Source organism: Corythoichthys intestinalis, chromosome 12 (genome assembly GCF_030265065.1).
Source record: "Corythoichthys intestinalis isolate RoL2023-P3 chromosome 12, ASM3026506v1, whole genome shotgun sequence".
Taxonomy (NCBI): domain Eukaryota; kingdom Metazoa; phylum Chordata; class Actinopteri; order Syngnathiformes; family Syngnathidae; genus Corythoichthys; species Corythoichthys intestinalis.
Window position 1 is genome coordinate 39652786 of NC_080406.1, and position 14327 is coordinate 39667112.

At 38.8% G+C, this 14327-nt stretch overlaps 1 protein-coding gene across 2 annotated transcripts in view; it reads left to right on the forward strand.

Annotated features, from left to right (window-relative positions):
• The window catches only part of thsd7ba (thrombospondin, type I, domain containing 7Ba), a 364521-nt gene that overhangs the window by 245336 nt on the left and 104858 nt on the right, over positions 1-14327 (forward strand). For both annotated transcript variants that reach the window (XM_057851598.1, XM_057851599.1), the window contains exons 12-14: positions 434-549; positions 4169-4301; positions 12739-12842. In XM_057851598.1, coding sequence (XP_057707581.1) covers positions 434-549; positions 4169-4301; positions 12739-12842 — 353 coding nt within the window. The remainder of the gene's footprint in view (positions 1-433; positions 550-4168; positions 4302-12738; positions 12843-14327) is intronic.

Sequence of the window (14327 nt, forward strand, 5' to 3'; positions counted from 1 at the left end):
TAAAACACACTTAAAAGCTAAAAATAATTCTAACGTTTCTAAACTTGTTTCTATGATGACATTTCAATGTTAGGGTTTTTTGTTTTGTTTCTTTCTTCAGTGACCGTTTATCTTAATGCTAAATTGACTGTATACCTTTATTGTATTTTTCAATTGACCCTGATGTTCGTTCACCAAGCGGCATGTGTGACACAACTGCATTTTCTTCTAATTTATTATTTTTTGTATTCGTCTACATTTTGCTTGGGCTCGTACAAGCAGCGGGACAAATAATCAATCATGTTTCCTGTGGGGAGATGTGTGATGTCAAGGACAGGGCACTTGTTTCACTGCACTGTCCTGTTACCAGAAAGACTCAGGACATTTATCACTCATCGCCTGAGGGTTGAGTGGACTATAAGAACACTGTTTTTGTGTGCGTGTGTGCATTTAGATGTGCGGATTCTGCTCGTCCAGAAACAGTCCGGTCCTGTGTTCTTCCCTGCATGAAAGACTGCATTGTGACACCCTTCAGCGAATGGACGGCCTGTCCATCAACCTGCACGCCAGGTAGTCTCGAACATGCATTACTGAACCACGTCTGGAATTGTAAGGCTGTATTTGTACAGTGGGTCAAGGGCCCAGTTACTTGTTATGTCTTTTTTGTAAGTGTGTTATTTGCCGTGTTTGGGTAGATACATGTGTGCGCTTCATTGATTAGGATTTTTACATCTGTCTCAGGGTACTTTTTATAGTTTATGATTCAGTCGCATTGGCTGCCATCCTATTCATCTCAGATTTTTTATTTGTTTGGAATAAACCTCATTCTTATTGAGGAGTGAATATATAGAAAATCATAAATTTCACGCTATCTCAGGTTTAAGGAATCCAACCTAAATAATCTACAGTAATCAGTTTCGTTAGCCTTTAACATTCAAAGAGCCACTTCGACCCAGTTTCCACGGAAAAGACAACAGTGGGAGCTGCACACACACTTTTTAACATCTAAAATCAAGGTGTTACAGTAGCTTTTTGTCTGAGTGAGTCAAATGAGTCCACGTTTTAAAAGTGATTTCATGAGCAAAAAAACATATCAGATATAGTGGTGCTTACGAGATTTATTAAATGAATTTCGTTTCATTTCAGTAAGCAGAACAAGTCAGGATAACTTTTTATTAGGGCTGTCAAACGATTAAAATTTGTAATCGAGTTAATCACAGTTTAAAAATTAATCGTAATTAATCGCAATTCAAACCATCTCTAAAATATGCCATATTTTTTCTGTAAATTTTTGTTGGAATGGAAAGATAAGACGGATATATACATTCAACATAGTGTACATAAGTACTGTATTTGTTTATTGTAACAATAAATCCACAAGATGGCATTAACATTATTAACATTCTTTTTGTGAAAAGGGATCCACGGATAGAAAGACTTATAATTCTTAAAAGATAAATGTGAGTTTGTATAGTGTGACTAAATATTGCCATCTAGTGTATTTGCTGAGCTAAACGAAATGTATGAATAGAGTTTGACCAAAGGCTGAGTATTATTTTGCATAGCTATTTTGATTGGGAATGCCAGTTCTCTTTGCATTGACTGTTTTTCTTATTTGTGAACATTTTTTTTTTTTTTTTTTTGAGAGAAAGTAATATTATTTTTGTTGTGCTTTCAATTAATTATACTGTAGCAACTTAACTTTTCCACCCAAATGCATGATGGGAAGTTGGGCAAGCATGACTGTCAGTGGTGGCTGCAAATGTTATATCTTCTCTGCATTGTGTTCAATATGGGATGTTAAGAAAAAGAACATTCTTCCCCATGTGGTTCACCCCAATAGTTATTATTATTGTGGAAGAGATGCCAAAGCTTTTGTCAATAAATAGCGCGTCCCCAATGAATGCCTGTGTCCACTCCACTCGCTTGTCTCTGCGTCTTAGCTCTCAATATGCATAAAACGGCATCATTGTAGTCTGTTTGCGGCAATGCGTGAGTGGGTCGTTCCGCGCATGCGTTAAATGTGTTAAATATTTTAACGTGATTAATTTGAAAAATGAATTACCGCCCGTTAACGAGATAAATTTGACAGCCCTACTTTTGATACATCTTTATCAACAGGCTACTCATGCACATCATGAATTCAACATTTACTGTATGTATGCTAGGTGGAGCCTGTGTGGAATCGCTAGAGGCACTGCCTGTGTACCAGCCTGCTTTTTGGCGGCATTAGTGTGAAGGGAGCAAAAACTTCAGAGTGGAACCGTGGCTGTACATAGTTGGTGAATTCATTACATACTTGAGTGTAAGGCTGTTTGATTTTGCCCAAAAAGAAAATTCCGATTATTTTCTCTCAACTCAATTTTCCTATGTCAATTAGGATTTCTTGGCAAAATAAAAATATTGACAAATAAAGTGTTCAGGATGTCTTCTATTTATACTTATGTTTTCTTTATTAGAACTGATCATGTCAGTGAATTTGACTTTGTTAATATATACAGAATAATCATTGATTAAGAGCATTTTAATTATACAGCAGACTCCAGCTCTGTTCATAATTAAAGTGATAATAAAAGAAGAAAGTCCATATACCATTTGAAACACAATCAAACATGAGAAAAAAATAGTCACTCTGTAAACCAAATAGTCTGTCAGCAAGTCAGCATGCCAACCAGTCAGATGAAGTAGGTAAGCAGTCAGGTTGAGGTTGATGTGCTGTCACATTTCTCTCTGGTATTAGATAAATTAATGATCAGAACAAAACTGTCACTCAATAATAACAATATGCAAGATGGCAATCACCTTGTCTAAACAAACACAAATATGCACCCCAGTGAAGGTAACAAACAGAATGACAGAATGATGAGCACCTCATTTTTTTTTTTAAAGGACTAAACCGTGTCAAAGAGCTGCAGGTTGCCGACCCCTGATCTAAATTAACTCATTGGCTGTCACGGGGCAGCTGGTGGCGATCGTTCAATCACTGCCAGCCCCCCAGTCAAATTGGATTGGACGTCTGCCGCCATCAATGACATGAAACATGATCACTCAATGCCTGTCATTGTCAATGGCAGTGAACGAGTTAAGCGTTAGAAATGACTTTTAACATTTTTAACGGCAGACAGTTGGAAATTAACAAATTCAATGTTGTCTATCATATTTGAATCACTTTAAAAGATTATGCTGCTACATGCTTCACTGATTTTTTTTTTCTTCTCACTAATATATATCGTTGGCTTACACATTGGAAGAAAAAGGATTCATCGCAAAATAAATAAACAAAACAATTGTGCCTCCAACTTATCTCTATAAATATTCTGTGGCTCATTGGTCCACTGATGATGCAGTCACATTTCATTTCACCATTTGGTGATTAGTCTGTGGTCATTACAATGTCATATGTCCAAGGCTGCATTCTGGAGGAAATTATAGTTCCACGCCGACACACTAATCATTAGCGCATCAGCTTTGAGACATCTTGTTATCTAGAGACGCGCTCAAAAGTTTTGAGTCTCAAGGGATGTTATCAAAAATAACATCATAGGCAAGACATGGCAAATTTATTTGTGTGGTATAATTCACCGCAAGGTAATTTAAGGTGCTTTACATCACATTAAAAAGATCAAATGCAATTAAAAACAACAGCAATCAATTAAAATAGACAAGAGAAAAACAAGTAAATATGTGGGAAAAAAGGCTAAACAACGACATAAAACATTAAAGCATATTAAAGCAGCATAGACTTTGAGCTAAAAGTGATCATTTTTATTAAAAAGCAGCAGTTTTATCTTAGGTGTAGTAGTCACTCAATATAGTGATCAATAAAATGAAAAACTACATGTGAGGTACTTGGATCACTGAAAAATCTCAGGTTGTGAAAAATGCTTCTCTATTTCTCGGATGATAAAAAGAAAAATACTAATAATAATTATTAAAAAAAATACAATAAAATAAGTGTGATTGATTTTTTTCAATCCTCTAAAGTTATACAGTAGTTCCAAAGGTTGCTTTTTGTGCAAATTGATAGATCAAAGTGGGAAGGACAACCTTTCAAATGGCAATGAACATTTCTGACTGTTGTGGATAACCTTTATTGATTTGAGGAGTTGAAGTTTGCCATTTTCTGAACACAAAATGTTTCCACCTTTTACGGAGGCTGTGTGACAGGCTGATTTTTTATTTTCAACAGAGAATACCACCTCTGCCACACAGTCTCGGCACCGGACTATCATTCAAAAGTCTGCTAATGGAGGTCAAGAGTGCCCCGACACACTTTATGAAGAGCGGGAATGTGAATCACACCCAGCATGTCCAATTTACCGGTAAAATATTCTCTTACTTCCCAACTATGAATAAGCTAGAGTGAATATGTTCAACCCTGAAATACTGTATTATCAGATATAAGGGGTGTATATGACACACTGTTGTTATTGCCAAAACACATGATTAGCACTTAATCCTTTGCACTAACCTTCGACGCAGAATAGTAGAGTTGACCATTCGGCTCAAAACGCAAGAAATTTAAAAAGTCATTAACTTAAAAAAATGTTGTAGTTACAGTGTTTTCAGCACTATAAGGTGCACCTAATCGCCTTCCATTTTCTCAAAAGCCGACGGTGGGCCTTATCATCAGATGCGCCTTATACAGTATTTGGATCAATATTGGTTAATTATGACTTGACATTCTCTCATATATGGTGGATGAATAAAACTACAACAACTGCAACAACGGGGTGACCCAACAACAATTTTTTTAACAATCAGATAAAACCCAGACCGATGGAACAAAGCCACGCCTTCAAGTAGGGGGCCATCCCACAATCCGCTTCAGTTAATTGCATTCGGACGCAGCAACACATGCAGCGATCCAACGCCGGATTTAGGTTAAAAAACTACAAAAGTTGCACCGCATACATAGAGGAAGGATTTTATCAGGAGTGATTTGTTCAAGGATTCAAGGTAATTATTATATTTTTCGTTTTTTCACAAGAATTTTCAACGTAAAAAGCTCTTTTTTTGTAAGGCTGCCGCCACATTGTCTGACAGACTAGCATCATTCTTCGACATATTTACGTTAAAGTAAATGCTAACTGTCCGTTTACTCTTTTAACAAAGAATCGAGACTGTCTTCCATTCATACCTATAAAGAATTCAGGGATTTAAGAATTTATTCTCAAGAATTTTCACCCGAAATCCTCTGTTTACATAAGGTGGCCACCACATTGACAAACAGACTAGCATCATACATCGACATACAGTATTTACATCAAATAAATGCTAACTGCACGTTTTTTTTTTTTTTTTTTTTGCTTTTAACCAAAAATCGAGACCGTTTTACATCCATACCTATAAAAAATTCAGATATTTAAGCATTTATTCACAAGAATTTTCACCAGAAAAGCTCTGTTTAAATATGGCGGCCACCACATTGACTAACAGATTAGCATCGTACCTGGACATAATTACGTATAAATGCTCACTGCAAGTTTTTTTTTTTTTTAGCTTTTAACCAAGAATCGAGACTTTTTTGCGTCCATATCTATAAAGAATTGAGGGATTTAAGCATTTTTTCTCAAGAATTTTTTTTCAACGAAAAAAGCTTTTAGTCTGTGTTTCCACTCGGTCAGCTTTGATGGCCACGCCAACAATGCAGCCCCCCTATTAATCGGCCCCACGCCCCGTGTCCCGTCAATATCATAAAATAACATAAAATATTTTATTCGTAGTATTTGGAACCTTAAAACATGCCATTTAAGAAATAATTTTGGAATTTTCGTTTTAAAAATATGCCGTTTGAATGGCCTCCTCCTGCATTAATGTATTCTTGAAATCTACTGTTGACAATTACAAAAAAAAAAAAAAGGGGGGGAATTTATGTGTATTGGCAGACATGAGGAAATGGCAGCACTGTGAGACAGGGACCGGATTTAATTCACAGTATTCCAGTTTAGATGAGGAATCAATGAGGAATCTCAACACCAGATTTCAATAATGTATTTGCACAGGAGGATGCCATTTAAAGAATGTCATTTTAAAAAAGTAAAAAATTCCAACGTTTCATAATTGACATGTTTTAAGGTTTAAATTCCTAGAGATAAAATATTATTTCTCCCATCCCTCTCGTTTTTTTGGATTATTAAAAAGTCACCCTGTATATGAGCCAATATGGATTATTCATGGCATGGTATTACCTTTAGCACAGCTCCATCTAGGGCAGACATGTCCAAAGTCCGGCCCGGGGGCCAAATGCGGCCCGTGGTCAAATTTAATCCGGCCCCCAGCCTCTGTCATAAAATCAATAACATCTGGCCTGCATACAGACTTTATAAATTGGTCAGCAGTACTGCAACAGGCATATGAAGTAGCTTACACACGAAATGCTGCTCCTCATTTACCCACTAAAAGGCAGCAGCATTTTAACCCTTTATTGGCAAATGTATCACATTTGATATACCTAAAGTCGACACATGCATCTGCAGGTTCCATGAGAAAAAAACATGATTTAGCATGGGTTATAGATAGTAGAGCGATTATTACACATATTCATTTTGACTTTTGTTTTCACAAATTTGGGGAAAAAAAGGTTTCATTAGGACCTTAATTTTCAAATTTTGGGATTCTCTGATAATTGATTCATGTTGCAGGTATTTAAGGGCTAAGCAACATTACTCCGTAGGGCCCTCTACTTCCAATTTTCTAAAATGGCGACAATCAACGAAAAAAAGTTGACTGTGACGGCCAACGCTTCAAGGATAGGTGGAAATTGGACTATTTCTTCACTAAAATATGCAACAACTGTGTCTTGCCTTATTTGCAAAGAGACAGTCGCTGTTTTTAAAGATTTCAATGTGAGGCGATGTTACCAAACAAGACCCGCTGACAAGTACGACAAGATTACAGGGAAGATACGCAGCGAGAAATTGAAGCAACTTGAAGCTAGTTTAATTTCACAGCAGTAGTATTTCACAAGAGCCCGAGAGTCGAAAGAGAACGCCGCAAAGGCTAGTTGCGACATTGTTGAAATTATTCATTTAAAAAAATAATAAAGCAAATGTGACACACTGAATGGCTTGCTAAATTTTGCTTAAATATATTGTTCTACGTAAAGGACGTCAGTCAAGGTCGGCCCCCCCACATTTTTACCACGCCAAATCTGGCCCCCTTTGCAAAAAGTTTGGACACCCCTGATCTAGGGGATGCATAACGCAACCCCAATCACTACTACTACTGTGCCTTATAGACAGGGGTGCACATAAGTGGTCCGCATGCGCTCATGCGTACTGGACGTAGACAAACGCGCTGGCCCTCAACGGCTTCCATACGCTTTTGCGTACCGATGGCTGACCACTGTATTTGCGGAGGACACGAGAAAATAACTTCTCAAAATGTCGAAGAGGCAGGCCACACTGAGTAATTACTTCCGTGTTCCCCCACCCCCGTCAAAAGACAGACAGACGACAGAGACGTCACCGGAGCTACCAAAAAAAAGGACTTTTGCTGGCAAGAAGCAAATGATGTTCGCACGGAAATGCGGTACAAAATGTGCCGTGAGAATCCCAATGTCGCCGATAAGAGCAGCGCATTTTATGTAGGGTCAAAGAATTTCAGCCATCCAAACTTTGAAAACCCACGGAAAAAACAGAGAGCATGTGGCAATTAAGCAAACTATCGATGTCAAACAGGACCCCACTCGCCCTATGGACAAGTGGCGGAATAAAGGTAATGAACAACGACATGCACTGACAAACGTGTTTTTGCTCGCATTTTACAAAGCTAAACATGCACGTTCAATGAGGTCTTATGAGGAGGACATCCCACTTTTATCAAGGCTTGGAGTTAATGTGGGAGCCGCATAATGCCCTTTATTTTGAATTGGTGCTTTTTATTTCTTTACATTTCACTTCAAAGTAATGGCAATTTTGTTGTGCCATTTGATGTTAATCAAGCATTAATTGTTAATATAATTAATTAAAGTTAATTGGCTCTAAGTAAAGCTTGTCATAAATTTATCGCATCAGGCGGGTTGGCTCTCAAGCTCAATGAGGACCAAGTCACATCTCCAGGTCCTCCTCTGAGAACCTGGGCAAAAAAATTATGTGCACCCCTGCTTATAGACAAGTTTCCTGAGCGAAATATGGGCGGCGCCATCTTGGACAATGTCTTCTCCGAGCTTCCGGTTTAGAAAGAACAAAATGCATTGCGTTGAAGTAAGCAGTGTATTGTCAGAGTTAAAACTTCAAAATTAAGCCAGAGGAACCCAGAGAATCTCCAAAAATTGATTCAGCATGACGTAGATTAGAGGTAGATAAGATTGTATGATTGTTCTTATCACTTTGTTGATCATTCATGGACAAAAAAATAACTTTTCAGCCTGTGTTGGCGTGAGGTATAGATTGATACGCCACTTGAGTGACCAAAATGAGATGAAATTACAACTTATATTACATTTGCCAAATGCAGAAGGGCTGACACGGATTTTGTTGTTAAAAGGAAATACTACAAGAGATATACATGTAAACAAAAATAGAATGTCATTCTTTTTTATTGCAGATATTGATCGCAATAAAACATTTGGACAACATGATTCTATCCCTTGTTTTATTTAAAACGTTTGGTGCATGTGCAAAACAGGTCAATAAATCACAATTTATAAAATTATTAGAAAAATAGCATACGAGAATGTGATATCAGACAGCAGAGCTCCGGAGCGGCTTGAGAGCCTCGCCGAACTTTCACCCGACATTACGCAGACCGTCGGCAGCATCTAGTTGGGCTTTCTCCCGCCGTCCTTGGTAATTCCAGCTCCAATAGTGTATCTTAAAGTTGCTGCATTTAAAAAGCTCGTAGTTGTATCTCGGGATTGAGCTGAGAGTCGACCGCGAGGCAAGCCACAGTCTCCAGCCCGAGCCTCTCGGCCGCCCTCGGATAGAGCGCACAAAGTCTCAATATATATCCATCAACGTACAGTAAGTGTTGATGTGAGGCACATCAACTGCCTTCCCTTGCCTAACAGCGTTTTCCACCTGTAAACAAACGAACAAAAAGCTTGCAACTTAACACTTGCATTTATGCGTTGACATAATTGTATCATCTACATGTACTGATTAGCAACAGGCTAGCAGCCTGTACTGCTAGAGCAGTACAGTAGTTGTAGTAAATAATATTAAAGATCATCATGATTACAATCATCATCGTAATAACAATATCAAAGGCAACAAGTCGTTTCATGTGCAAGATTTTAGCTTTATTATTTTTTGACCACTGGACACATGAAAATGCAGGGATGGGAAGAACATACCTTCCATAACACAGCGTCAGCATGGCTGCAAAAAACGTTCAGTCTTTGTGGTGGCACGAGCTTGGTTCCACATCTGCCTTCATGAACATCCCCATAGCAAAGCAAAATTGAAGATGAGATCTTGTTCATGTCTCATTTACGTCTCTGTGAAATATCAGCAATAATCGAGACCAGAGTGGTTTTCTCATTCATTCATTCATTCATTTTCCATGCCGCTTTAATTCACGAGGGTCGCGGAGGTGCTGGAGCCTATCCCAGCTAACTACGGGCAGTAGGCAGGAGACACCCTCAACTGGTTGCCAACCAATAGCAGTTTTCTCAAATTTGTCTCATGAGAAGTAAGTCTCATAGTGAGCATTACATGAGAAGGTCTTGAGAATAGGTCTACTGGCACGATTTTTCAATAAAGTCTTACAGTTGTCTCCTTTCAAGATCTCACCAAGAGACAACTATGAGTACTTGTGTCAATCTCAAATGTGTCTCAATTTTATCTCCTTACTTGGAGTCATGATCTCAGTCATGTCTCAGTAAAATATATGGATGAGCAAAAGTATTTTATTTCTTCAACTTGCCTCAAAGCTGCCTCTTTTACTGATCTCGTGGAGCAACCTTATATTGTGCCAGTCACTAATATTTCTCAATTTGATCTCCTTCCAGTCTGCAATTGCTCATTTTGGGTTTTCAAGATTCTTTCATTGTAAGAAAGAGTAGTGTCTGCTCTCACATGTCCAATCACACCTTAATTCTTCTCATGCCAAAATCCGAGAAAACATTATAATTGGTCAAATAATTAAATAACATCTGGTTCATCTTGTTCAATGTAAAAATTAGAGATGTGACTGAAAATTTCGCACCGAAAACTATCGGCCGCATTATCGGTTTTTGATTTCGAAGACCGAAAGTTTACCACAAAATAGTGTGAAGAACCTTATAGTCCTCTTGTTTTATGATGTAATGAAAACGGGCAACACGCTAGCTGACGATGTCAAGCTAAAACTACTGGCTCACCAGCAACATGTCAGTGATTTGGAAGTTTTTTTTTTTTTTTAATATCAAAGAAATATATACAGTATATATTATTAAATGAACCAAAATAGAATTAATTTTCTTCATCGCTGCTACAAGCACTTTCTGAAGTTGCTTTCCATTGATGTGATGTGTCACATCGCATATGGTGCATCCGTGTGTAGGTCAGTGGTAGAGAAGTCGTTCCCCAACTCCGAGGTTGTGAATTCAACTCTCTGTCCTGATGAATTCATCTAAGTATCCTTGAGCAAGACACTGAACACCACGTTGTTTTGTCACCAGCAGGCAGTGTTGTTAATAACGGCATTACTAACGGCGTTATTTTCTTCAGTAGTGAGTAATCTAATTAATTACTTTCCTCATTTTCGCAACGGCAATGGCGGCACGGTGGCTGAGTGGTTAGCACGTCTGCCTCACAGTTCTAAGATCAAGGGTTCAATCCCGGGCTTCGGCCTTCCTGTGTGGAGTTTGCATGTTCTCCCCGTGCCTGCGTGGGTTTCCTCCGGGAACTCCGGTTTCCTCCCACATCCCAAAAACATGCTTGGTAGGCTGATTGAACACTCTAAATTGTCCGTAGGTATGAGTGTGTGCGTGAATGGTTGTATGTCTCCTTGTGCCCTGCAGTTGGCTGGCAACCAGTTCAGGGTGTCCCCTGCCTACTGCCCCGAGTTAGCTGGGATAGGCTCCAGCACCTCCGCGACCCTCGTGAGGAAAAGCGGCATGGGAAATGAATGAATGAATGAATTTTCGCAACGCCCTTACCGTTACTGAGGCGGGAAAGCCGTGCGTTACTATGTTGGTTGACTGATGCGAGAAAAGTCTGGGAAAGACAGACTCACGGAGACAAGAGAGCAGAGCAGGAGTGGGGAGGAGGCAAGGGAGGGTGACGCCGCTGCGAACGCGATGCTACTATGCTAGGTGGCTCCAATAATACCTGACTGTAGCCGATAGCCTACAAACTACGCCCACATTATGCTTCGGTAGATATCACATATATACAGAACTAGATGCAAATGACAGACACGGGTGCATTAGCAACGTGTATAATAAAGAACTAGATGCGTTAGTAAACAGGCGCCATCTTAAAGCAATAGCCTTCTCAGGAAGGCGCTGTTGTAGAGAACCTTCCTAACTTCCTAACTAATGCAATAACGGGAGCAATTTTAACAACTTTAACGGTTGATTAACAAACATTAAATGACTTCCATACATAGCGAAGGTTACTATCTAGTTATCGCAATATTCGCAATACCCCTGTGTCTAGTTAAGTTTAGGGTAAAGAATTGGGCTGGGGCTAATTGTTCCAAAAAACCCTTTAGACTTCACATTGTGTGACGTTTTTTTTTTTTTTTTTTTTTTTTTTTTTGAGGAAAACAAAAAACAAACAAAAAAAAACGTAAATTATCACCAGCTACTTTGCCAAGTAACTAATTACTCTTACATTCAGGTAACTGAGTTACTGACACAATTATTTTTTGGGGAGAAATAATTTGTAACTGTAATTAATTACTTTTTTAAAGTAAGATTAACAACACTGCCAGCAGGTAGATGAGGATATAGTGTCAAAGCGCTTTGAGTGCCTGAAAGTGCTGTACAAGTGTAACTTCATTTTTAATGAAGAGAATTTCTCTTCTCAAATATTGCTCAAATCTGTTTTTCTCAAATCGATATCCTTTGTCTCAATAATGTCTTTGCTCATTTTGACTCATCACTTGCTCCTAAGGGTACCCTTAGGAGCACAAACTCAGAAACAAATAACCAGAGAATGAGATAAATTTGAGATGATCAAATTTGTTTTACGAGGCGAGATTAAGCAACAGATAAATAGCAAATTTTTGCTATGGGTGTTTTCCTCTCCTGTTGGGATGATGACGGATGCAGTATTTCTCAATGTCTTTTTTAAGGGATTTTGATGAGTAATGTTACTCTAGCTCCACTGCCGTTTTGGATGGAGAAATTCTAAAACGGAAGTTGCTTGCAGACATAAGGAAGTAAAGCCGAAGTACCTCGGAAACCTGTCTATAATACGGTGCGCCCAATATATGAAAACAGTTTTAAAATAGGCCATTCGTTAAAGGTGCGTCTTGAACTCCGATGTGCCTTATAGTGCAGAAAATACGGTACTTTTAACAGTGTTAAGACGTAGCTTTCATGTGTTTCTTTTTCTCTCATTTAAATGTTAAGCATGTTAGCTAAGTGACACAGATCAATTGTGAACGCACAAAAAGGACCATGCTTTAAATTTTAAAAGGAACCAAGCTAGATTTTAGAAAGCTTTTCTTTTTATGTGTTGATTCTACTTTCATATTTTAATGGAGACAAACAGCAGTTCTACCAAATACAGCCAACAAAAGTTGGAATGCTTGCAATGCCTTTTGAGGGTTCACAAGCTATCTGTAATTCCCGTGTCTTTATTTTGTTGTTTTTCCATTAAGGTGGAGGATACACAAGTGGCACGCCTGTACATTAGTTCCCGAGTCTGTCCAACGTAGCTTATCTCAAGCAGCAGAAACTTGTGGAAATGGGTTAGAAACAAGAGGTAAGTTTTTATTCCAAGACTGTTTGTCTTTCACTTGTCGTTAGCCTATTTGAAGCTTCCGTCTAGTTAACTTTCTTTATTTAATGAGTCCTAACGGTCCTTTCATAACGGCTCCTTTAACAAACAACTGATGGAGCCATAAAACACGGAGGCAATTTGTCCTGGGAGTGTAATAAGATTAATCTTTCTGTCTGTTGTCTTGACGATCTCATCACGCCACCGGTTCTTTATTAATGGAGCAAGCCGGATGGGGCCACAGGCACAGACTGAGGGACACAAACACTAATGCAGAATATTATAAACAATTTCAAGCAAAACAGTTTCATAAAAATGGTCTTGTTTTGGTCAAAAGCTGTTGGTGCAATTGAGAGATTTTACTATAGTTTATTTCTACAGATTATAGCACATGTGTCAAACTCCCAGCCTAGGGTCCATCATCGATTAGTTGACAATTAGTTGATTAACCGTGGCAGCACTAGTTGGCAGATGTAACGCTGATAGGACAATGTTGTTTGACAGCGTGACAACGCGATAACGATAAGTTTGATGATAACCCTGCACTATAGCGATGACTCAACCTTTGTGCATCCGGACAAGACAGTGCATGAATCTGCCCGTGGCCATGTCATTTCCTGCTTCACTTTGAAGCTAATAGGCCTCGCACCCATGTGCTTTTTGCTGATGATCACCACTCCAACAGCGGCCTTGAACCGCTTGGGCTTGTCGGATGTACCCACGATGTCCAGAACCACAAAAAGGTTTGCTAAGCGATGCCACGAAGTATCTCCCAACGGGCCCTTTGCACAGGTACTTTTGAGGTGGCACCACATCTCCATCCTCCAAACCTAGCATATAACCTCCGCCTCATCAGACGAGAAGGGTAGGACCACCAAGTCCCAGTCCCTGTAAATTTGACCCAGCCTGACGCTGACCCACCAGTCAAACCACTTTTCCTTCGGAAAATAATATGTATCTCTATATATACTGGTCCTTCTGAAAAATTAGCAAATTGTGACAAAGTTCATTATTTTCTGTAATGTACTGATAAACATTAGACTTTCATATATTTTAGTTTCATTACACACAACTAAAGTATTTCAAGCCTTTAATTGTTTTAATATTGATGATTTTGGCAAAGAAGTCAAGAAAACCCAAAAATCCCTATCTCAAAAAATTTGCCTATCATGAAAAGGTACTCTAAAGAAGCTACTAACCTAATCATCTGAATAAACGAATTAACTCAAAACCCCTGCAAAAGATTCCTGAGGCTTTTAAAAGCTACCAGCCTAGTTCATTACTCAAACCACAATCTTAGGCAAGACTGCCCATCTGACTGCTATCCAGAAGGGCCATCTTTGACACCCTCAAGCAAGAGGCTAAGACACAGAAAGAAATTTCTGAGCGAACAGGCTGTTCCCAGAGTGCTGTATCAAGGTACCTCAGTGGGAAGTCAGTGGGAAGGAAAAAGTGTGGCAGGAAATGCTG